The 26,020-nt window shown below is 37.0% G+C and overlaps 2 protein-coding genes across 4 annotated transcripts in view; one reads left to right on the top strand and one right to left on the bottom strand.

Moving 5' to 3' along the window:
- Nucleotides 1–12,366: 12,366 nt before the first annotated feature.
- On the bottom strand, nucleotides 12,367–16,742 carry LOC134744601 (acetyl-CoA acetyltransferase, mitochondrial). 3 transcript variants are annotated; one of them, XM_063678463.1, is made up of 4 exons: nucleotides 16,441–16,742; nucleotides 16,065–16,253; nucleotides 12,964–13,982; nucleotides 12,367–12,664 (listed from the first exon to the last, which is right to left on the bottom strand). In XM_063678463.1, the coding sequence occupies exons 1-4, from the start codon at nucleotides 16,495–16,497 to the stop codon at nucleotides 12,382–12,384; spliced, it is 1,548 nt and encodes a 515-aa protein (XP_063534533.1). In that variant the 5' UTR covers nucleotides 16,498–16,742; the 3' UTR covers nucleotides 12,367–12,381. The 3 variants fall into 3 exon arrangements, with proteins under 3 accessions (XP_063534533.1, XP_063534534.1, XP_063534535.1); XM_063678464.1 differs by having other exon boundaries at nucleotides 16,329–16,457; XM_063678465.1 differs by lacking the exon at nucleotides 12,367–12,664 and having other exon boundaries at nucleotides 12,686–13,982; nucleotides 16,441–16,736.
- A 4,849-nt stretch (nucleotides 16,743–21,591) lies between these two features.
- Nucleotides 21,592–26,020, top strand: part of LOC134744717 (sodium-dependent transporter bedraggled) — a 36,928-nt gene continuing 32,499 nt past the window's right edge. Inside the window, exons 1-4 of the mRNA XM_063678635.1 lie at nucleotides 21,592–21,782; nucleotides 22,392–23,421; nucleotides 24,235–24,407; nucleotides 24,978–25,217. Of these exons, the coding sequence (XP_063534705.1) occupies nucleotides 21,746–21,782; nucleotides 22,392–23,421; nucleotides 24,235–24,407; nucleotides 24,978–25,217 (1,480 nt within the window). The 5' untranslated portion in view covers nucleotides 21,592–21,745. The remainder of the gene's footprint in view (nucleotides 21,783–22,391; nucleotides 23,422–24,234; nucleotides 24,408–24,977; nucleotides 25,218–26,020) is intronic.

Genomic DNA, 26,020 nt, shown 5'->3' on the forward strand with positions numbered 1-26,020 from the left:
AAATGTTATATTTGGTGAATCAAACTTTTATCAAATATCGCACCACATTAGGGCGCTAGCTAGTATTCAAATATCTGATTTAGGTATAGGTTATTGCGCGTGGCTAAACACTGTACAGTCGCCATCAGATATATCGGAGCGACCGAGGTGCTCAGAAATATCTGAACACGCACTCTAACGAGGCTAATAGAGGCGTGTTCAGATATTTGTGAGCGCTTTGGCCGCTCCGATATATCTGATGACGACTGTACACGATGAAACCCGGCCATGAATGATTTGGTATATCTTTTTACCGAATGCAATCCAAACCAAGCAGTTGTTTTATTTTAATAATCTGTAATTATTGTACCATTTTTTATTTTTGGTACAAGCTGACTCGCTGACTGTACTTTTCTTTCCACAGGTAACTAATACTCATCAAGACGATTCTAAAACCCCCAAACACAATTTCTTTGTTTTATCACAGAGTTCCTATGGCCACCTCATGTCTCCATCATCACATCAGCTCGATGGTACCATAATATTGCTTTGTCACCCGACTTACATATGTATGCAAATTTTTAGCTTCATTGGAAGTCGGGAAGTGGGTCAAATTTAACTTGCAAGATTTGACCCGTATATACATTGCAAGTTAATAAAAAGCTTAAATACAATCATATAACAATGTATGGGCTTCTGTGAGTTTTCGCCGAATATATTCCATTATACCTTATATGTTTGTCCAGCGTTTTTTGATAATCTTCACTCGCTTCGTACATTTATATTTTCATAAGCTGTTTTATGCTTATTAGAATGTCATCTTACCAAAAAGTCGGGAAAACTTTCTACTCCAAGCACTGAAAGTTGTTTTTATATGGGAGGCATATTTTTTGTCAGAACTATCTCAAACTGAACACAATCAGAAAAATGTTAGGTATTGTAAAGAGAGAATGTAATAAGGTATAATTTGGTTTATATACTTAAAAATAATAGAATATTTTTAACTGGAAAATTTGGTAAAGACTGTCAGAAGACCGTAGACAAAAAATAAAGGTAATGTGGAATATATAACGCTCAGTCACAGACAACCTAAGTTTATGTTATGTTTCTAATTTTATTATGTAGTTTGATAACCACAAATTATTAAGGGGAAAAGTGCTGCTTGAAAATGTACATTATTTTAAAAGATTTACCACATCATGCGTGGCCGGATTTCATCGTGTACAGTCTTTGATGCGCTTTGTAATTTAAGGAAAAACTATTATTTTATTGTCTAACAATTAAATGTGAGCAAGCGGACACATTGTAATATATGTTCTTGTAAGATAGTGCTTTTACCGCTACTATTTAATTTATTAGTCTAAAGGCAGGTTTCTCAATCTTTGCTAACTAGCATCACAGACGGTCAATTTTATTGTACAATATTAGTTTCATTTTAGTGAGGATTACAGAAAAAGTAAGGACACTAAGGCACAAATAAATTAGTACATTGACCCCCTGTTTTATATCTCTATCGCACTCGTATAAATATATTGCCGTCCGCTCGCCAGTGGCATCGACCGACCATCATGCGTGGGACACCAATATATATGTATAGTCTTTCGATTTCAAGCGGGCCCTGAACGGCTAATCCTTTGTCTATTGTTAAGCACGTGCCACTACCTGCAAAAGAGTCGTGTAATTTATATCTATATTTTATTTACCACCTGTATGTAATGAACATGATTGCAATAAATAAAAGAAAATGAAAAAAAAAATTTAATTCTATAGTATGAATTTTCTCAAATGATTTTTACGCCTAAGACCCTTATTTGTTAAACAAAAAGCAGTGTTTCTTTTATGCGAGCGGTCGGCCATTGTGTCTGAGCGCGTGCCAAAGCAACAATGTCGTTTAAATAGCGGCTGTATCGTGGTGGTGGTGGTATTAAAGAAATTTTAAGGTTTACTTAAGGATAAGCCGTTCGGGGCCCGCTTGAAATTGAAAGACCATACGCGCGGGCGATCGGAATAGGAAATGGCGGGTCGATGTATGAAATTATTTGTGCTTAGCGTCCTTACTTTATGGATATATTATATTATTATCACAGTTTTTACAAAATGAGTTAGATAACCATTATCATTGCGCAATATTATTGACCATGTGACTTGACTGAAGATTGTAAAACTGATTTCGAATTGGATTGGCGTCCCCCAATGGGCTGTGCGAAATCAAAGTAGGTAATACTATTGTGTTAGGATTAGCGATATTCTAAGTATATTTAGCGCCATTAAGTCTTGACTAGAGGCCATAGAGTTATAGGGCCACCGCACACTTGCGTCTCCCGAGCGGCGGCGTCCAGTCAACGCTATGGCTGCTGCTCGACGCTACGTTGGCGCAACTGCGCAGCGACGCCATTTTCCATAGCGCTGATTAGCCGACGCTATTGTGTGCTACGCTAGTGTGGGGTCTCTCATACGCTTTCATGTTAGACAAAATTCGTTTAAAAAATATATTTTTTTTTTACCCTAAGCCCGTAGGGGCCTATTTCTCGAACTATTAATATAAGTGTGGTGTCATGGTAACATAACTCGTGAGCTTATATTGTGTCTTATATCGTTCTAGGAATGGCTCCTAGTTTGATTTGATTTATTTGATCTGCTGGAGTGCTTTGAGAAGCCCATCTAATTTATGTAAAGTAAGGACGCTAAGCGAGAATAATTTCGTACATAGACCCGCCTGTTCCTATCTCTATCGCACACGCATAATAGGGTATTTGATTTTTTTTTATTACTAGTATCAGTCGATCAGGTTTGTTTTTAGGATCAAATGTCCGTATGGGACCCATTGTCTTAAAGCAATACAAGTCACAAATGATGATCAAAGTCTGGCACCCGCACTTGCACAAGGAAATTGCGATTTTGTTGGTGAAATATTGCGTTTATGTATATTGTTGCTATACAATTTTTTTTAAATAAAATGTAAGGAATCGAATGGTACCATAATTTTTTTCCTGTTTGAAAGTTAGAATTTTTTTTTTGAAACGGGTATTTTTAAGGTTCCGTACCCAAAGGAAAAAAAAGAAAGGAAAAGGAAGGAAGGTACTCCGCTGACGCTGTATCTCATGAACCGTAATAGTTGAAAATTTTCACAGATTATGTATTTCTGTTGCCGCTATAACAACAAATACTAAAAATTACGGAACCCTCGGTGCGCGAGTCCGACTCGCACTTGGCCGTTTTTTTTAATATTCCCAATATTCCCATATATAGTTTGCCAAGGGACTGTCTCATTTCAAACATAGACAGAGAGAATCATACTATCTTTGTCTTACACTAGTACTAGCACCCAAAAGAAAAGGATGAGTATAGTTTTCTTTGTTCTTATTTACTGACAAGATTTGCTTGACCAACTATATCTTTTAGGTTTCCAATGTGTTGTTATTACTTGTTATACATTGCTAATTTTCTATCTATTTAACAAGATTTAGTTATAATTCAACGTGTCAACAACCCTATTAGATAGGAACTTATGCTTGACGCTTAGCGTCCTAACTTTAACGGAAAAGCCATACTACTCTTTCACTTCATGCTAACATAACTCTCTGACCTCTAGTCAAACTGACAACTTTAGTCGCTTTAATTCTACTGTTTATGGCCTAAATTATACTTGTACAGGGTGCTTATTGCTCCGATAAGTCCTATATCCTTTCTCGGCTAGCTATTCATGGTAATCTGTTAATAATTAGCAAAGTTTTTTATCAAGCAAAGCGATATTACTATTTTTCATATTAAAGAAAAAACTGAAAAATTCGCCGCCTCCCCCGGTGTTCCTAACAGCTCGGCCACGACATTGCGCGACTAGCGGCGGCGGCGGCGGCAACCATAGGTTGGAGCGAAACGCGGCGATCGGATCTTTCGTTCCCACCTATGGTTGCCGCCGCCGCCGCCGGCGCTAGTCGCGCAATGTCGTGGCCGAGCCGTAACGCAGCGTCTTACGTAAGCGAACAACTCGCGAAGCGGCGCGGCGGGCCCACGGCGTTCGCGTTCGCAACGAGATCGCCCACGTAGGACACTTCTATAGGTATCAAAGGATTGTTTCACCCCGCGCCGCATCGCTTCGATTCGGGTTCGCGTGTTGTTCGCCTACGTAGTACTGCGTAAGGCAGCTTGTAGACGTGTTTTCGCCGGACAACGGACCGTGTTACGCGTCTACGTCCAGTTTTGTATGTGACTACCGACACCTACACCCAACAAAACAATTAAGACATCGTCGCCTAAACCGGACAATTATCCGGTGAATACAACGGACGTATACGAGCGGCCTAAAGGTCGCAAGTTCGAGTCTTGCCGAAGGCGGTGAATTTTTAAATTTTTCCTTTTATACAAAAATTTGCAAATCATGATATTTCTACTCAGAATCACGAGTTGTAATCCAAAAGGAGAAAAAGTGTCTCATATTTTTTCCATTCCGTTACCCTTTCTGTATAATCTTGTATGACGGTAACGAAAAAAATACGAAAATGAACATTATAACATCTTTTTTTAAAGTATGAGATTTTTATATTATAATCGGACGTTTTTTGAACCTGAGTAGATATAACATGAGATTTGGGATAGCTAAAAATGGGGTTTTAAGTCACGCGAATTTTTTTATTGCTACCGAAGTCATCTTTGTGTCGAGTCATTAAATTAATATAAGAGTTTGTAACATTTTTTTATACAAATGACTACGATATCAGTTTCTCTTCCATTTTCTTTATTATTATTTTTATTTATCGACCGAATAGTAACGCATAAATATAAAGTGTATAAGTATTATGACAGGATAATGGCGTTGGCAATTATCAAAGGTTTTCATAGATCGCGCCAGCATAGGTTTTACCTGCCTCTAGTTTTGTTTTATGGGATTTAACATAAAGGGCATAAAATTAGAAAAAAAAGAACAAGTATTTGACACTTCGTAGGATTGACAGGTAAAACCTATGCTGGCGCCATCTGTTAAATACTTCGACTGGCCAACCCAATTCTGTCAGTTATGCTAGCCTGTCTGTTGTTTTAATATATAATAATATTGATGTTTATTGCGTTAGGAATGCAAAAATCTTATGTTCAGAACGAACTTTGTACGTTTAGAGGCGCGGTTGTGATTGGTTGTTCTCCAAAGCGGGCAATAGTAGACCTTTAGTTGGTATTAGGTCTAAAATGATTGCTCAATGTGTCTTCTTACTGTTCAAAAGAAGACCTGAGGTAAGCAATAGTAGACCTGGTGTGTATGTTTTTGTAGAACCAGATTCATTCTGTTATTTGTAAAACTATTTCCAATCAATTTTAGTCATGATAAAATAGATTTTCTTCGTCACTTCGTTTTACGATTCGTTATACAATTACAATACAATTACATGATTTATACATGAATGAGTGGGACTGTCAAAGTTGTTGATAATTTTAGTGCACATTAAAATAGTCAGACCAAGCTAACTTAGGCAGCGATTTGTACAGCACACTGTGCACTGTGCGAGTGTTATTTTAAACGTCATAATTTTATAGAAGTTTGACGTTTAAAATAACACTTGCACAGTCTGTGCTGTCAAAATCGCTGCACAGTTTGCTTGGTCTGACTACTCTGACTCTAATAAATAAGTTATTATTATAATTACTGTGACAAAATTCTAAAATTTTTACTGAATTTTTATTTTTAAATGCTCTGTTTATTTGATTTTAACTAGATAATCTTCGAATTGTTGGCACTCCATTTATTAAATGTATTATATTATATATTATATCTATCTCTACGTGTAATTCCTTCATCACAAAGCTTGCAGTGACGACATGTTTTTTAAAATCCGTATCTCCAACGTTAGTTAGGATTTTTAAATATTTTTTTATTATTTCGAATCTTGAGCGAGGAGTGAAAAATGTCCAAATTTTTTCGTATTTTTCATATTTCCATCACGTTACTTCATACGAGTATATGTGGTGAAAGTAACGAAATGGAATTAAAAAAATGGCTTTTACTCCTGTAATGAACGAAATAACTCGCAGTTGTAAAAGAAATTAGGTTAATATTTACAAAGCGCGAATAAAAAAGTAGGGACGACGGATTTTATTAACAATGACCCACTTGCAATTTTTATGAAAAGAGGACCTTTTTGGTACTTATTCCTAGTTAGTATAATTGTGATTTTTACTACTAAGCTATTGCTAACGTAAACTCTTCAGTTTACATATTTTAGGTAAACCTAGCTCTATCCTGTTGCAGTTTTTGCTTCATTATTATATTGTTAGTATTTAATAATCTTCTCATATTCTAACTCTAAGAAAAACACTCCTTTTTAATTCTTGAACTTTACTGTTTATCCTCTTCTATCATTTTTAGTTTAGTAATAATTATGACTAGTACAATCTACCCTAATCAACGAAGACTGGCATTTTAGAGTTGGACCAGACTAACTGCATGGAGTCCCTTTGTTTGACATAATAATTGAAAGTCATAATGTAATGATTGTCATATTATCATTAGCAAAGATAGATATAACTCCATAATAGATGGATACAGTCTAAGGAAAAAACGTGCCTCGAAAATCACGAAAATTTGATTCTCGATCAGATGGCGCCACTAGTTTTGGCCTACACTCGTATAGAGGGCGTTGACTGTTTTGTTTGTTATTTATAATTTTAACGCATACCAGTGAAAGAACATCGGTCAAAATCATATAAAATTAATTAATGCAAATAAAAAAATTATTTATCCATATTTAAATACATTTTATCGTATTTTTATAAATATTTATTTTTAGTTTTAAAGTGTGTCGACAGATGGCAGTGAATTTACTGGGGTTACAAAATTTACTATGACAGTACCGCTCTAGTATAAGTTACTCTATGTCATTAGTCATAATTCTGAAACCGTTAACTTTTCAGGATTTTCCTCAGGTTGTCCTATAGATAGGTTAGGTTATGTTTGTTTTATGGCAATCCTGAAAAGTTACGCGTTTCTGAGAAAAACCAAATTATGACTAACGAAAATGTGGACAAACAATACATTATGACTTATAACTTTACAGGAAACAATAGAGACCCGTTCAAATCGGTGCATTTACTTCTACACTCCATAACTTACCTGTTTTATGTAATGTTTTATATAATTACATTTTCCAAGTAAATATGTTTGTCAGTTGACATTTAGCCCCTTACAAGTTCGCGTGTCATTCTTGAAAATGACACTTACAATTCAATCAGACCTTACAGAAGAGCCTATGGCACACTAGATAATCCGCTTAGATAGATAATCCACTAGCGCCCCTAGCGCCCAAGCGGCGAATTTGTCCTCGCGCCACGCATTTGCCTTCTTATCGTACTTAAAGGCTACGTTCACATGCTTGCCGAGACTTGGCAAGCCTTAAGGGACGCAGCTATGCGGTGGAGTGAGATAGCAGTATCGCTTGCTCCCTCTAACGCATAACTGCGTCCCTTAGGCTTTCCAAGTCTCGGCAAGCATGTAAACCCGCTACGGGTTCTCTGTTCGTAGGCGGTTTTCGCTACATACTGTTTTTTCCATGTTATCGGCTACGCTCGTAGCGCGTAGTTCGCGCTGGCAATACAACTTGTAATATATGTAATAGAATTCTGCAGCTTCGTTGATTGGTCTTAAGTTTAACAAATGGTATTAATAGTTGACATGGACCTAAAAATTCTAGAAATGCATTGAAGATACTTAAGATTAATTATGATATTTAACCAATTTTAGAGAGAGTTGTTTAATCGGCCATGTTTTATGTTTTGCATTTGTCTCGTTTCTATGCCAACTAATGTTACATGGTTTTAGTATTTATATTGTGTGTTTGTAGGCAGCCATAATTGCCACAAAGTGTATATGAAAAGCTCAAAAATATCTTTACATAACTTCGCCAAAGTAGAGGTTTAAAGTGTTTACTTTCACGATTTCTACACATTATTAAATTGTAAAACTTAATTGCGTATTTAAGTTTTAAGATTTACCTCCGACGTTTCGAGGACGGCGTGGTCCGTTGTCCCCGTGGTCTCGGAGAAGACTGGCTAGAGTTGACATCAACATCATCTAGCCGCGCGAGTTTTTCGAACTACCCGCGCTTGGTTTTTGCGCACTAGGGATGTTACTCTGTCGACACACAACACTAACGATATTAGATTTATCGACTGTCGATATTCGTTTCCGCTTACATTTCTAATGACTGGATTCTATATGGATGAGATCTTAAAACCCTCGTCCCTAGGAGGATATAACCAAACGGAGACGCCACGTCTGTAATTTTCTGCACAAAAAAGTCTGCCGATTTTTGCGAGGGACGAGAACGTCAAATGTATACGTAACGTAAAAATAGCCATGTCAGATAAATGTCAGTCCATACATTGTGTATGACCGTTGGCCGCAACTATTTTCGACAGAGGGGAACGCCTGTTAATGGCTACTCGCGATACCCACATCCAACCTAACATTATATCACTCAGGACCTCACATGATGTGCATTAAAATATATAACAAAATTCCACAAGCAATAAAATCCATAGAAAATCCCAAATCATTTGAAACCACCTTAAATAAATACTTATTAGATAAAAGTTATTACTCTCTGCAGGAGTTTTTCGATGATACTATGCGAAAAAGTAGAATGTTACTCGTAGTTTTTTTTTGCAATATAATTAATAAAATTAATTGTATAAGTGTGTATAAAATAAATTGCTGTGCCCTTACAGGGGTCTGTATTCTCTTAATTTGTAATACTATGAGCAATAAATATGTTTGAGTTTGAGTTTACTCCGTTTGGTTCGAGACCACGGGAACAACGCCGTCCTCGAAACGTCGGAGGTAAATCTTAAATACGCGATTAAGTCCCGTTTTACAATTTAATACAATAGAGGTTTTTTAGATATTTTTGAGCTTTTAAATATCAATATCTGAGTGCCTCCACTTCTTCCAATGTTGGTTTTTATTATTCAGTATTTTATTTATGTTATTGTCTTTAACTGTGCCATTCTCAATCAAAAGGGTACTTATTGTCGGTTGTCAATAAGGCGCTATTTCCATATAGATTCAATTGAAAATCAACCTTATTAACAAGCGACAATGTGTCTTAACTATGTAGGTATGGACCTTGTACAGTCACCATCAGATATATCGGAGCGGCCAAGGTTCTCAAAAATATGTGAACATGCACTTTAATGTCTTGATAATAGAGGCTCTGTTTAGTTAGTTATTTTAGGAACACCTTGACCACTCTGATATGTTCTCTATTTGTGTTAATTTTGTAACGGTCATGTTCTTAAGGTTTTTGGTTGTAAATCTGTTACATTTTGAACCTTAATGCATTTTTCAAACTAATTGTTCCATATATAAATACAAATATCTGAACGATAGAAATAGTACCTAGATAGGAGACATTTTGTAAATACTCAGAATGTATTTTACTACCTGTAATTTCCTTTTCAAATTACCTCCCTTTTCCTGTATCAATTAAATAAATTGTACAGGTTTTATAAAATAACAGCATTGTTTTATTTTTAAAATAATTATTTTTTAGGGTTCCGTACCCAAAGGGTAAAAACGGGACCCTATTACTAAGACTCCGCTGTCCGTCTGTCACCAGGCTGTATCTCTTGATCTGTGATAGCTAGACAGCTGAAATTTTCACAGCTGATGTATTTCGGTTGCCGCTATAACAACAAATACTAAAATAGAGATTTAAGTGGGGCTCCCATACAACAAACGTGATTTTTGAACGAAGTTAAGTAACGTCGGGCGGGGTCAGTACTTGATGGATGCGTGACCGTTTTTATAGTTAATGGTACGGAACCCTTCGTGTGTGAGTCCGACTCGCACTTGGCCGGTTTTTTTTTCCTTCTTGATTTCACCGGATATTTGGATCCGGATGAGGGCTACCGTTTTTGTGCTCACCAGTTGGCGCCACTGTAGATGTAGGTCCAGAAAAACAGATCTCAAAATTCTTCATATGCTTATTTTTATAAAATCAATACGTTCTAATATACACAAAGGTATTTTAACGTCTCAATGTGCCTTTTTTTTCAACCTGTTTAATTGGCCCTTTTTTTAAACCACTAACATTTATTGAGCTATACGAGTATACCTATTGTTTATTAATCAAAGATGGACAAAGATTTACCACAATTATGAATAAGGAGTGAAAATTTCCGATAAAAAAGCTTGAAACTCCAAAACTTCTATGCATTTGACATTTTGAAAGACCTCCATCTACACTAGCGCCCCTAGCGGCGAAATTAAACGCGGTAGCCATCATTGGCAAATTAAAAATTCCCTTCTTGTAACCGATTCATCATCATCATCATAACTTAAGAGCTCTGCTCTTGTCGGCGGAGTAATCGCCAATCATTTCTTTCTTGTGCCAGTCTTTTAGTTCCCTCTCATATAGTCCGACAAGAAATTGTAGAAATTAAAAAGTGTCAATACCACAGAATAACTAATAGTACTACCGTAGAGTATTGTAATACTGTAGTGTCATCTGTCTGTTTTCTTAGATTGATTTGAAAAAAAATTACCCTTTGGGTACGGAACCCTATAAATGAGAGAAAAGACGTTGACGCAACCGACATATTTTCATTTTCATTTAATAACAAAGAATTTCCTGTATACTATGCACACCGTCATAGCATCATGCATATTTCATTAAGAACGTTGAGATATAATCGGTTGTATGCATGTATGCTGTATTGGAAAATATTCAAATATCCATCAGTAAAGAATGGATGCTACGATATCTAATAAAATCTGACCCGAATTTTGATTTTGAATTTAGATAATGTTTTGCGCGCTTGCCAGTGCTGTTTAGTTTTGATTTATTCAGGTGATTCTTCATTGTATGACAATTAGAAAAAATGTTGTTTTATTTTATTTGAGGGCAGGTAACTTAACGAGAAATTTTGAATTTTTTCCTTGTATGGCTGGGCCTTAGGGGGAATGGGTACTGCAGTCTCGTGGAAAATCTTCGGCAGTGAGTGATGAACGCATACGTGATTGCCAAGATTCATAAAATTTTTAGCCATCCATCGGTTTTGGGTCATTCCTCAGCATACTCATTCCCCTGCATGGCTATAGGTACCTATTCGCAAATTCCCAGGAGATTCCGCTTCAGGTCAGGCTGTTGATGGAATTTGGCACGGGTTACAGTCACCAGAAATGAGATGCTAATAAAGCGGTATCTCCTTGGAATTTGCGAATAAGTACATACAGCAAGGGGAATGAGATTTTTGATGAATGACCCTTTTATGAACTTATTTAGGCATCGAGCATCAGCGGGAAGGGAGACGACATTCGTACTATTTCCCCTCTGCCGAAGCATAGGTACAAATTGTACCTATGGCGGTGCGTGTTATGACCAAAGAATATAATACTCAGTTATGACTCGTCCGTACACAAAAGAGATCGAGGTGTGCAAGATTTGTCTTTGACGTGTGTCATTTTCTATGTATTGGTGTCGTCATTACAGATTGAATTTTGTGTGTAGCGAGCATAGAGTAACTTATACTAGAGCGGTACTGTCATAGTAAATTTTGTAACCCCAGTAAATTCACTGCCATCTGTCGACACACTTTAAAACTAAAAATAAATATTTATAAAAATACGATAAAATGTACTTAAATATGGATAAATGTTTTTTTTATTTGCATTAATTATTTCTATGATTTTGACCCATGTTCTTTCACTGATATGCGTTAAAATTGTTAAATAACAAACGAAACCGTCAACGCCATCTATACGACAGTAAGCCAAAGCTAGTAGCGCCCTCTGAACGAGAATCAAATTTTCTTGATTTTCGAGGCACGTTTCTTCCTAAGATCCATCCATCCATCCATCCAACTCCATCCATCTATTACGGAGTTATATCTATCTTTGGTAGCGAGTGAAAAGTGCGCCTGTGTGCACGTTTCCCCCCGCAAATAATAGCAGAATGATTTGTACGGTAAGATATGCTTGGGCTCCTTCCTTCCGACGTGTCGGAAGCCGGTGTGGCTCGAAGTATTTAGGTATAGATTTTCCCCCTTTTTTCATAAAACTTAGCAACCTCTTACAAGCCTCTCTGTTAAATTTTGTCTCTATCTAACAAACAGAAATGTCAAATGACGGATAGGCACAAACAATTATTAACGGTTTGTTAGATTTGATAAACGTTTACGAATAACGCCATTACTGAATACCTAAGACTCTAATAGCAGTTTCTTGCATGCAAAAGAAATTCAACCTAATCACTTTTCAACAAGATTCAAATTTCTCTAGCAATGTTTTATACAGTGAGGCATTATAGGATAATTTGGTGATAAATTAAAAAGGAAACAAATATTTTTTTCATGACCAGATTGTTGCTACACTTAAATCTACTAAAATACTGTTTTTCATTGAAACAATATCAAGGTTTACTTCTTAGCCTTAGCTAATTCTCCTTCAATAATTTGCAGTCTTGTCTCAAGTAAGGGTTTGTTCAAACGGTGCATACACAGAAAATGCCCATTTAGGAACAAGACAGGAATATCATGTCTATATAACCTCAACCATCTTACATTGCCTTGCTGTGTTATGTCAACCTTTTCTATAACTATTCTGTTCCTATAAGGTTCTAATTCTTCCATAACTATGTCACATAACTGACACGGGTCTTTCGTATAAAAGGTTATAACGGGAGGCCTTGTATCTTGAGATCTGCAAACAAATTACAAAGTCTCAAGAACGGAATCAAACATTTAATTAATAAACAGCAAATAAATGATTTAATAACGTCCTTTATGATAAAAATATAATAAATTACTATATAACGATTGATTCATATTTACACAATTGAAAACATATTTGATCAAAACAATTTTGTCTTAAAGCTAACTTTTATATAAAATACAACCCTGCAAGCCAATGCCTTGCAGTCTTATTTGTAAAAGGCACAAGAGAATACAATATCAATACTAGATAAAATTAAAACAAATACACGGTTTACGGAAACTTACAATTTTTCGATCATAACAGACGACGCACCGCCTCCTCCATTGCAAATGGCGGCCACGCCCTTTTCTCCCTTTTTAAGAGCGTGGCACAAGTGAACCACAAGACGAGCTCCAGACATGCCAATAGGGTGGCCGAGACTCACTGCTCCTCCATGAACATTAATTTTAGAAGCATCAATATCAAGTATCTTCTTATTCGCAACAGCAACTACACTGAAAGCTTCATTAATCTCCCACAGTGCTACATCGTCCTTCTTCACACCAGTTTTCTCTAATAGTTTAGGGATAGCAACTGCAGGCGCGATAGGAAAGTCGATAGGATCACATTCACCATCCGCGAAACCAACTACACGAGCGATTGGTGTCACTTTTAATCTCTCCGCTGCCTCCCTGGTCATCAAAACTAGAGCTGCTGCACCATCGTTTAGGGTAGAGGCGTTACCAGCGGTAACTGTACCGTTTTCTCTCTGGAAAACTGTCGCTAACTTGTTAAACTTCTCAAAGTTAACTTTTTTATATTCCTCATCTTCTGCGAAAATAACAGGAGCTGCGCCTCTCTTCTGTGGTACGGGGACTGGGACTAATTCATCAGCGAATGCTTTAGCTTCGTAAGCGGCAGCACTCCTCTTATAACTTGAAATGGCGTAGTCATCTTGATCTTGCCTTGAAATGTTCATTTTCTTGGCTGTATTTTCTGCGCAGTTGCCCATATGAAATTTGTTGTATACATCAGTAAGACCGTCATGGACTATACCGTCTACTAGCTGCATTCCACCATATGAGGTTTCTCCTCGCTTCAAGTAGAAAGGTACATTTGACATGGACTCCATTCCTCCAGCGACCATGACATCCTGGGCTCCGGTCTGGAGGCCTTGGGCCGCTAGCATGATAGATTTCATGCCGGAGGAGCATACTTTGTTGACTGTGGTGCAGATTGTGCTCTTTGGCAGTCCGGCGAAGATGACAGCTTGCCTAGCGGGTGCCTGTCCGAGGTTGGCCGAGCAAACATTACCGATGTATACCTGGAACAGAAATAGTTCATTTCACATTTTTAGGTCGAAAAATATTACCCAGACCCACAATGATTTTGAACTTTATTTCAAAGTGATAGGGATAAATTTTTCGTAATTTCTGACCTTTTAATTAACCTTAAAATTTTAACTGTCTAGCTATCACAGTTCATGAGATACCGCCTGGTCTGGATTGTAACTGAGTTAAGACGAATGTTTGTACCTAACCTCTTATGTAATAAACAGTTTAAATTTTTTTTTTTTTTTTTAGACAGACGGACAGTAGAGTCTAAGTAATAGGGTCCCATTTTTACCCTTAGGGTATGAAACCCTAAAAATAAATATTATAGGGAAAAACCTTACACAAACCAAACTAGTCCCGCAGTTAGCTCATTAAGGCTTGTGTTGTGGGTAGAGTTGTGCCGTTCCCGGTAACATTCCCCATTTTGCATGGGGAATGTTACCGAGCGAGAAATTTCCCCATACAAAATGGGGAATTTTACCGGGAACGGCACAACTCCAGTTGTGGGTACTAGATGATAAGGTATAGTATAAATAGACATATATAAATGTTAGTCATCATGATGACTAACACCAAAATCGTCGATAGAATATAAATAATAAAAATAACAATGGATGGCACCAGTTTTGAATATGTTAGCGAATATGTTTACTTGGGACAAATCATCTCTGTTGAGAATATGATGTCTAAGGAAATAAATAAAAGAATAGCCAGCGGGTGGAAAAATTATTGGGTCACTTAAAGAAATTATGAAGAGCAAAGATTTAAGCATCAACATTAAAAAGAAAACATTCAATATCTGCATTCTACCTTGCCTAACGTACGGCTGTGAGACCTGGTCTCTTACAGAAAACCATCGCGAGACACTTGCAAGGTGTCAAAGGGCAATGGAGCGTAGTATGTTAGGGATTAAACTATTGGATAAGATTAGAAACTCAGAAATAAGAAAGAAAACAAAGATTACTGACATACATGCTCGCATTGATCATCTAAAGTGGGGATGGACAGGCCACATGCTACGCTGCCCAATAGACAAATGGAGCAAACAGATTACTCTTTGGTACCCTAGAGGCTGTACTAGAAAGCAAGCACATCCAATTACAAGATGGAAAGATGACATTCGTCTGACTCGGGGGCCATACTGGATGAGGGTTGCTGCAGACAGAGCCCAATGGAGACAGTTGGAGGAGGCCTATGCCTTACGGCACACCGAACTGAGAGAAATATTATAATATTTGTAATTGTAAAATAATCAACTGTAATTTATATTGTTCGGAATAAATTGCTTTATTTTATAAATATTTATATATACATAACTCGGGAACAAATATCATACACATGAGAAACACACAAATAAATGGCCTTACCAGGATTTGAAACTGGGACCTGCTGCTTTATGATATCTGGCTCTTGCTTCCAAGCTCAATCTCACCTTATTCACTATACTAATCCAATTTACCTTAACTCTTCAAATCCCCTTGGCTCTCAAGAAAGCCTCAAAATCACTGATATGATATTGCGCCTTTGGGATTTTTATTATTATTATTATTCAGTAAGCAGGCAGGCAGTTGTGACAACTGATATTGCCTGTATCCAGTAATCATTGAGTTATCATTGACAGGTAGATGTAGAGGTATGCTTGTCTAATTTATTTTTAAATTGATTCACATTTTGTGCTGAAACCACATCTTCTGGGAGCTTTTTTGAAAGAAAAGAAGGCTGTGCTCCGGATGCTTGTTTAAAAACAGTAGCAGAACCGGCCCATGACTTACAAGACAAATTAATTATCTTAGTTATAAATATAAGAAATATTTAAGAACTTTGCTAGTGTTATAAATATAGGAAAAAACATTCTAAGAATTTTGCCCCCAAACCCCAACAACCTACCTAGAATAACTTTTTTATGATTTCAACAAATCTTAATACTGTTATCAAGACTGATAATATAAAATGCCTAGATAAAACAGGTTAATAACAGAGCACACCCATAAAAATCCAACTATGTCATATAACTGTAAATAGGTATGGGATTTAATTAACTGTAAATTCGAAAGTAGGTGAAATAAATTAACCTCTTTGACTTCCTCCTTGGGAATGCCGGCTCGTTCGATCGCAGACTTCACGGCCACGGCACCCAGCTCGGAGGCCGACAGGCTCGCCAAGCTGCCGCGGAAGGACCCAATAGGAGTCCTCACTGCCGAAGCTATCACCACTTCATTTAGAGACACTTTCGACGAGTACGCCGCCATGGCCTGCAGAAACTGTTAAAATAAACGATTCTTATTAGACACGTAACAAAAAAGAACAGGGTTAAAGTGATGTAAAGCGGAAACCACCTTTCGTTAAATGGTTGAATAATTTAAGTTCGCTAACTTAACCAGTTAGCTGAGCTGCTCATGCACGACTGACTGATCGTCTGACACACAAAATATTTAAGTAAACACGAACCTTTCGTGGCGCACATATTTTAACGCTGATCAAACTAGTCCCTTTCAGAATAAGCATGATTATTCTTTAGAAAAGTAATTTAATTCAGCAAAATAACAATGTGCCAAGCGACTGGCTGATTTGAATGTAAAATTACTTGTAACTTATCGGCCGTAAGTAGTCAAAAAACATTTACATAAATTTATCTTAAAAGATATAACCCATTTAAATGAATCCTGAACTTTATTACAATTACACAAAGTCGGTTTCTGCTATAACAAAACCGGAATAGTTCACATATTATCGCATTTTTGTGATAAGAAACTTTGACCCCTCATGGTGCGTTCCAATTGTTTAATTTTATTTTTAATTCATGACAAACGACAAAGGCCAGGGACTGTCAGATAAGAGATAGTCATACTGTCCACCACCCAAAAAAAGGGATGGGGGATGGAATAAGTATAGTTTTCTTTTTCTTTTTATAGTTGGTCAAGCAAATCTTGTCAGTAGAAAAAGGCGCGAAATTCAAATTTCCTATGGGACGACATCCTTCGCGCATACATTTTTTAAATTTGCCGCCTTTTTCTACTGACAAGATCTGCTTGACCAACTATATTTACACAAATTGGTGTTGTCAGACTATAAAGGCCTGCGCAGTACGGCGGAGCGCAGCGCAGAGCATCGCATTAAATTTATCAATGTATATTTTTCCGATTTCAATTACAAGGCATAAATTTGAATGCTCTGGGAGCCTACCGCAAAAACCGAATCCCGCAAAATGTAGGGATCTTCCTCTTTTACTCCAATGAAAGTGAGGCGTAATTAGAGTAACTGAGAAAGATGCCCGCAATTTGCGAACTGCGATTTTCGCGGTTATAGCATTGAGGCCAACTTTGTAGCATCACGGACGATTTTTACTCCACGCTCCACGGCATCGAGGCGCGTGTTAGACGATACCGCGGCATGAGGCGCCGGCATGCCGCGGCATCACCCTTATCCCCCGGTATGCGCCGAAGTGCTAACCCGTGCGCCGGCCGCCGGCCCCGGCCGGCGGATTTTCTCTCGTCATTGTGCGCGTTACGCGTAGGATTGTAGAAATCCTCTTCGATGATGTGCGCTGCGCTCCGCCAGCGCAGGCCTTTAATGATTGATTTAATCGTGGGCCTATCGCGTTTACTTGCGTAGGTTGGTTTGAAAAGACCTTAAATTTTTTCATGGAGGGACTCTCTTTTTGATATGATTCTCATCTCCATTCTATACGATAAGAAAGAGAACTGAGAGTAAAAGATAAGATAGAAGTTTTCTAACGTAGTTTTTGTAGTTGTAGGTATGGGGAATGTACTGTATGAACTGTAGGGGGCAGCACAGGAGCCCCCTGCTTATTGGCGCGAAGTGTAAATGACAAGTTTAAGCTTCCAATGTAGCCTACAATATGGCAGACCCTACAATGCATAAGAAAACGTACGTGAACGGTCACTGAAAAGGAATATCGGTGGTTCGACCGATTTGTTAGAGACAGAGATTATTGGTACTTAACCAAGTTTTCCATATTGAAATTGTTTATTCTTAGACTTCAAATAATAATTCCAAGATAAGGTATTGCTACATCAGGGCTTTGCAAACTACATATGGTCTTAAAGGCTCTTTCATCATCGCACTCGTATTTTTATAAAATTAGCAACTGGCTTCGTATTTGACATATTGATGAAAGTGATGCAAAGCGAATAACACAATTACCTATTACAGTAAGTAGACGGAGTGGACGTCTTTTCTTTTATTTACAAGAAAAATGTCACTTGATGACAATAGACTGACGTTATGACGTTATAGGATTTAAAAAAATACTGTAATTTGCGAAGTGGAACGCACTCTATGTTTGCTTTCAAAACGTAGTGCCACGAAAAAAATAGTGATTCCGATTTTATGGTAAAATACATGACAAATACAAATATTTATTAAGTATTCGTTTATAAGTATTTAGAAAGTTTTTATAAGTATTTAGAAAAAAATGCAGTTTGAAAATTTACGTAAATCAAAGTATAATTTCAAACATTTTGAATAATTAGTCTTAAAATATTGTCAAAGAACTTAACGAACGTTTTACTTAACTACTCAAACATGCTGTAATTAAATATTTTATTTCATTCATCATATTCGTTCAGTCATTAAGTCACGTTCATTTCATTCGCCAATTGTGTCTTTCTTAAGTAAATTGTCTCTTACCATAAGGATAAAATTTGCTTGCATCCCTATACGAATAACTTGTCAGAGCATCCTTGTGGTAAGCTACAATGTGGTACATTCACTAATCTCACTCAGTCACTCTTTCAGTCTTTCACTTCACTAGTTCAAGTAGTTCAGTAGTTCACTCTCAGTCAAGTCAGGAGAAAATGTCGAAGTAAATGTGACACTGTGTGCTTTAATTTTATTTAATTGAATGCTTCTTCGTTAAGAAAAAAGTGTTAAGTCATCACAAAACTTCTCAACAAATAAAATTACAATCTATGCTATAAGAATTTCAAAAGCATTCGAATTTATCAAGTGTTGTGTTATGAATAAGAAATACTGCTTCGTGGGTAAATGTCGTTAAACATCAATAAACAAGTGCTAAAAAGGATATTCTGGTAAAGAAATTTCGTATAATTTTAAATAAGGAACTGCTTGATGTCGTTACTATGGCCTAACGTAAAAATGTTGAGACAGTTTTTTTAAAGATCGTAACTAATTCACCGTTCCCTATTGTTTTAATGCCGTAAGATGCCTTATATTTGAATGAAAATTAGGTTACTGCTAATCTGAACAAGTAATTAAACATATTCTCGTAGACGGTGACAAAACACACGTTATGTTGTTGTGATTTTATTTTCTTTTAACGCATGGGTAGCTTATCTTTTGTTTCTTGCAGTAATGATATAGTTACGAAACTGTTATCATTTAGTTACTTCACTGTTATGTGCAATTGAAACTAGTCGCGCAGTAACTTAATTTTAATTTTGTAACGAATAGTTTTACCATTACTAACATTTAAAAAAATTGGTTGAACATCTGTAAATCGGTAAAATTTCATCAAGTTTTTAATTCTGTTCATAGATACAACTTAACATTGCAGGTTTGTATTACAGCTATTTTTTTCTTAGGACACAAAATTACCAATTATACTTACAATTTTATTTTGCATGGAATGTGTGTTCAGTTGTGTGATATTGAAATAGTGAGACTTGATAATCTGTTTTGACTAACCAAAGTCTGTTGAAATGGGGCAATATTTAATGATACTTATTAATTCTAATTCATATTTTCCCAAGAATGGGAATCTTTAAATAAGTAAATATTTTCCACAATTAAATAAACTTAACATTTGAATTTAAAATAAATAAATTATGCTTTAGACATAGATTTGTTTTAGGTATTTTCCCCATGATCTAAAACAATAAAATTGAATGAAAATGTTAGTTTAAGTTACATTAAAATTTAAAACAAACAATAAGCATCATTATATTTTTAGATATTTTCCCAATATTTGAGCAGTTAAAAATTACAGTAACATTTGAATGTGAATATGAAGGTAGTTAGGGTAATGAAATTATTTATTTGCCAGAATACAGTGGATATGCAGATGGCGACAAAATTAGATGTACAGTGTACTCTACTGACAATTGAGCATGCAGTAGTTCATAATTTGTATAGTAATTGTTATTTGAATATGAATTGACCCTTATAATATAGGAAGCTAAGGTCATCAGTTAAAGGGAAGATTTTTCTAACTTAAACTAACCTTTTAGAAACTGTAGGATGACCCAAAAATATGGTGACAAAAAATTATTAGGAAAATGTAATTTCCTTTTACTTCTTTACTTCTTTTTTTCTTTTGTCTTTAACAAAATGTTACTAAAAATTAAAACTACAATCATATAACTGAAACAAAACATATTATCTTTAAAATATTCTCCTTTGTCTTTGATACACAAATGCAACAAGATTAGTTAAAATTATCAATAATATGCACATTAAAAAAATTTACAACATATTTTTGGACCAGTACTTGATTATTGTAAACACAAATCAACATGACACTGGCAAATCAATAGAAAGCCATGAAAAATGGGAAAATCTCAGCTCCATATATCCTCATCCAATTAGTGTAAGGCCTGAGTGGCGTGCAGTGGGGCGGGGAGTGCGGCGTGCATGTAAAAAAAATGCAAACTGTAGTGTATTGAAATATGAGGGTACCCCTACAAAACCAGTCTGGATTTGTCAGGTACGTAAGCACATGTGCTCTCCCGAATTTCGGTGATAATATCGCGATATAATACAAACATATATGAGCGGCCTTAGTGCACGCTGCTCAAATCACTTGTGAGCCCGACGCCACACTGCATGCCCCGCCGAACGCTCCGCTTCGAGTGTCCACTCAGCCTTACACTTAGGATGGTCACTCCATTTTAATGGAATGTCAATCTTCATTAAAAACCAACAAAGTAGCATTACACACCATTGAATACCATTTCAAACAAATGAAATTCAAATAACTAGATTCAATGTTAAAAGTCAATACTTGATCCAAATATAGCTATCAAATGGTGAGCTATTTGTTTGTTATAATGGCTATTGTCATAAAACAAGATACGTAATCAGAGCTATGCTATAATGTCCAACAAGACTATCAACAACAGATTATGACATGGCTTTTGTGACTCACAGACAGAGATGGATGAATAATAGAGACTGCTAAATGTCCAAAGTAGTTCCCCACACAATCATATATGTCCTACTGCTGAGTAGTTCCACAGTTATTGTACAAGATAGTTCTGGCTATAGTTCCAATGTATCGGGAATGTCACACACACGCCTTTACAACACGTACAGTCAGCTGCAAAGAAAAGTGATGCCCCCCCCCCCCGCATAGAACTATGTATGCAAAGGTGCATGTACATGTACAATGTACATGGGTAAAATCATGAAATGGCGACCTTTTTAGGACCAATAACTATAAATAAATGGATATATAATTTTATTTTAATGTTGCATTGAAGACATAAGCACTAGCTAATTCCGTCATGCAAATCAAATTTTATTATCGGAAGTTACCTGAAATTCCTAAGTTGTTGGGAATTACAAAAATAAAGAACTAATATTCTATATTATTCATTTTGTCTGTACATTAGGAGTCTTTGTAATTACCTATTCCCTCATCACTACATACAGAGCTACATATATCTTAAACTGCCATGGCTATGCTAATAACCACCACTCTCCCAGGGCACTAATTGTGCCTATTAGAGGCTTAATTCATATGTAGATATGTTTCCAATGCAAACACTTCAACATGTACAAACTGTGGAAAATTGTCTCTACTAAATACTGTGCGTACTTATTTGGGATTTGTGTAATGTGAAGGTTTTGTGTAGGATTGTGTGAAGGTTGTGCGTTAAAAGTTATATGCGTCTGCTATTAGTGCATCTTCAGTTAGAAGTTCTAGTGTGGAATTGAAAGTTTTTATCCCCATACTTCTTGGATAGTTGGTTGTGATTTTTCCTATGAAGACAATGGTCCTGGGTTCAAATCCTCCCTTTATCTTGGCATTGCATTCCTCATCACTGAGAGTCCTGACTCCTTAGTGGAGTCCTTTGCAGTTCAACATGGAATTTGCTATCCAAAGTTGAGTGGATTTGACCAGAACACCTCATTGGGCTATGGAGTAAAATCCAAATACCAGGGTTTTCTTTGATATGATGTGCAAATAGGATGTTTGTCTAAGAACCCACAATACAAACCTTATTTTAAGTACAGTGGGTCTTAGTCTATTTGTGTAAGAGTGTCTTGACTTTGCTATCTGAACTTCACTGTTCCATGCCCGACTTCAAAGTACACATCAGAAGCTGCATCATACTTTGCAAAACAGATTGATTGCAGAAGCATATAATTATTAACTTAAATTATACTTCTTTTACTGAACCAGCTCTTTGTTTCAGGGTTAACACCAAAACGAGCGGGTTATGACTTAGGCCATGCTATAAAGATGGAAGTGATTAACATAGAGGAGGGCCGCTACGAGCAAAGAGACCTTTTACCAAGCAGCAGCGGCTCAAACAGTTCCAGCATTACTGAAAGCAACTATAGCAGTGAGCAATCTAGCAATGACCTGGACAAGTCAGACGAAGAAGACTTAAGAGAAGACCTACAGAAAACCATTAGAGAATGCTACAAGTCTGACTCAAACTTTACATCACACACTAAAGACATCACAAATGACGAAGAGTTCCAAGCTACAGCACTATGTCAATTTATGGATATATTGAATGACTTAGATGAAGTTTTAGACAAATCTCTGCTTGCATGTCTTGACGATGGAGCTAAGAATTATGATAGCGATGAAGGAGACCTTATTTGTAAGATTAAAGAGTGCATTGGGGATGCTGGACATTCAGAAGATGCACACTGTTCTATTGATGATAATGCTCAAGTAGTAACTGCAAGTATACCTAACCAAGAAGTTTTTACCAACATTCCCGAAAGACCTATCCATGCGCTTGGCCGCTCTAAAAGCTTTGCAGAACTATCTGGGAATCATAGAGAAGTCCCATTAGAACGTGCAGGCACGATAAATGACAACTTAAGAAGTTCAATGCGTCGTCTCGACCCAATAGTACTGCCAGCTATATCGACTGAGGAATCCAATGAACCGTTAACATTACCTGTGATCTTATTTTTGGAGCATCATGTGAATTTGAGGCCGACTAGTGCTCCCATACAGTTACAAGTGACAGCGGCTAATTTAAGCAGTGACGGGGCTTCAGGGCCTTTGATAGTTGGTCGTAGGGCTTTGCTTATGAACCGGGCTTTAAGTCTGCCGTCGCCGGGAGATAGTGATGTTACTGGGGACTGGACAGGGCGGAGCGCGAGGAGCACGGCGCGGAGCTCGAGCTCTTCCAGTGACTCTGGTGAGAGCTTGACTGGGGTCACTGCTGCGGAACAAACTGCTATTGGTGCCGCTGAAGACAGGTAAGTTAAAAAAAAAATCAAAATTCTTAAGAAGTAGTTTAGTGGGCTCAACCTCGGTCATGCCATGCAAAAAACATTTTCGTAATAAATGCAAAAAAAATTGACAAAATATTCGGTCAAAATCCTTATTAAACACAGAGCAAAGGTTAAGCAAATACTTTTACCAAAACCTATTCTTAACAATACTGCACCGTGTTTAATATTAAAGGGTTGTAGTGCCGTGATGATACGCTCTTTTATTGACCGAAGCGTAGCGAAGGTCTACGGTTTGACTCGTAATTTATTTTTATTTTTATTTATTTATTGCAAAGGGAAACAAACAGCATATAATCACACATATAGTTTAACAAATTGAGTTGACACAACAGCCAGAACAGGCACAACAGCCAGAACAGGCTTATTGACTATATTTTCTTTAGTTTCTTTTTTTTCCGACTTATGAGAGCTATCCGTTTCTATATCCATACATAATCATCATATTCTTCAGAGTAACGTAAACCACTAACAAATTACGTCTCTTTATCTGTGTCGTCTCATCTCATAATGGCCTGTAGAATCCATTTATTGTCAGTGCTATTATGACCAAACGTTTATGATGATTTTTTTATCGTCCTACGTAATCCATATTATTTAACTATTTCTCTCTTGGTTTTTCAAACGGTACTTTATTAACGGTAAGTTAATAATCGTGTGAAATCGTAAAAATTTTAACGAATGTACGCATTTGTAAATCGGTTGTCATAAATGTCACTAACTTAAATACTTATATAAGTAATTTGACTTATACGGAACTATAGAAACAATTTGTTCCAGAAACGAGGAGACTGAAGAGCCGCCGTTCGGCGTGTGGCCTCACCGCATGAGCGCCATGTTAGCTTGCCTGAGCTGCACCGTCGGCATATTCAATATCTCCCGCTTCGCCATTTTTAGCGTCCATTTCGGAGCCAACTTCATTATACAGTTTCTGATATTGTCGCTTTTGATCGGTAAGTAACTAAAGAGCCGCCGTTCTACACATTATCTTGTCTGGGCTGCACCGTTGACATATTAAATCTCTCCCGCTTCGCTATATTCAGCGTCCATTTCGGAGCCAACTTCATTATACAGTTTTTGATACTGTCACTTTTGATCCGTAAGTAGCTTAAGAGCTGCCGTTCGAGGTGTTAGTTTGTCTGAGCATATTCAATACATCTCGCTTCGTCCACTTCGGCGCTAACTTCATCATACAGTTCCTAATACTGCCACTTCTGATCGGTAAGAAATTGAAGAGCCGAGGTTCGATGGGTCATCAGGAACCAAAAAAAAACAAAAAACAATGAAGCAGTATTTGATGTCATTCTTATTGTATTGTATTACTTAACTTTATTTTAGTTTGTAGTAACTAAACATTCTCCCTGTAGGCTTTACCTTATTTTTTTATGATGCGACCTTAGTGAGGTTCTAAGGTTTGACCTGTATGTTTTTACTACGGCTTTAGGGGCCACCACGACCCTCTTACAGAGGCTTTGTGACCCAGGGGTCCAAAAAACCTTATTTAATGGCCTTAAAATTTTCAGGTATACCCCTATTCACTCTCCACCTCTGCCTCGGCCAAATCTTGGAGTCAGGCCCCGTAGATATGTGGAGGATATCACCCATTTTCCAAGGAGTTGGAGTATCCATGCTTATAATGCAGACAGTGACGGGCATATACAGTATTATAGGACTGTCATGGATTTTCGTGTACTTCAGAGACTCGTTTATAACGTCGAATGATAAATACAAATGGGCGTTGCCACACGAGTTTAGTTTTGAAGGTGAGTCGACATTTCTTTATGAATATAAGTTAAAGGAAAACGCTTTGACAGTTGAGGAGTGTCTTTTCAAAAGGGTTTTTCATAGAGAAATAAACCCTTTTGAAAAAACACTCCTCAGTTTAGGGTCCCTCACATCTGACAGGAATACAACATTACGTGCCTCGTAAGTTCAGTCGCCATCACACGTACAGTATGATTTTCATCGAACTGAAGAAGAGTAAGGTAGGACCTTGGGCCTTAGGAGGCTATGGTCAAGGCGTTAGAGAGTGTTCCAAGGGCCTGACACTCTTTGATAGAGAAATAATAGAAAGATAGTTTTATTGCGATTCCTATAAAAGGAAAGAGAAAATAGCGCCATGCTTTGTCCTTATCACCGACCGGGTGGCATCATAGGAAAATTTATAAGAGTGAAAGAGAAAAAATCCTATGCTGCTCAAATTTTATATGAATATTCTTTCTCTTACCCCCGGTCTCTCGGTGGCGCGTCTATATAACTACTTTATCAAATGTTTTATTCGTGATAAACTTAACTAAAATTACATACAGAAGTATAACTAGAACTATAAGAATTTATAAAATAGGTAGGAGTTAAAGTTTACCACGAAAATGGTCTCGCCTCAGCATAATGCTGACCCGAAAGTCAGCGCTGATCTTCCGGCGGGACCATTTTGGGTCACGCGCAGCCGTACGACACGGCCCGACCATAAGCTAAACGCAGCCTTTGCAGCAGCGACCAGCGCCATCTTGTCTACTGTATATGACAGTACTTGTATATACTATGTCTATGGAGTGTTCAGATATTT

This window comes from Cydia strobilella, chromosome 10, assembly GCF_947568885.1.
Source record: "Cydia strobilella chromosome 10, ilCydStro3.1, whole genome shotgun sequence".
In the NCBI taxonomy this organism is placed as follows: Eukaryota; Metazoa; Arthropoda; class Insecta; order Lepidoptera; family Tortricidae; genus Cydia; species Cydia strobilella.

What these genes read in the sequence shown, in the direction of transcription:
- LOC134744601 (XM_063678463.1), bottom strand. Translation starts at nt 16,497, where the DNA reads ATGCTTATTCTGAAAGGGACTAGTTTGATCAGCGTTAAAATATGTGCG. An exon ending in CCAAGGAGGAAGTCAAAGAG is followed by an intron (nt 13,983 to 16,064) that starts GTTAATTTATTT and finishes TTTCTGTTCCAG; the next exon opens with GTATACATCGGTAATGTTTG. An exon ending in TCTGTTATGATCGAAAAATT is followed by an intron (nt 12,665 to 12,963) that starts GTAAGTTTCCGT and finishes ATTTGTTTGCAG; the next exon opens with ATCTCAAGATACAAGGCCTC.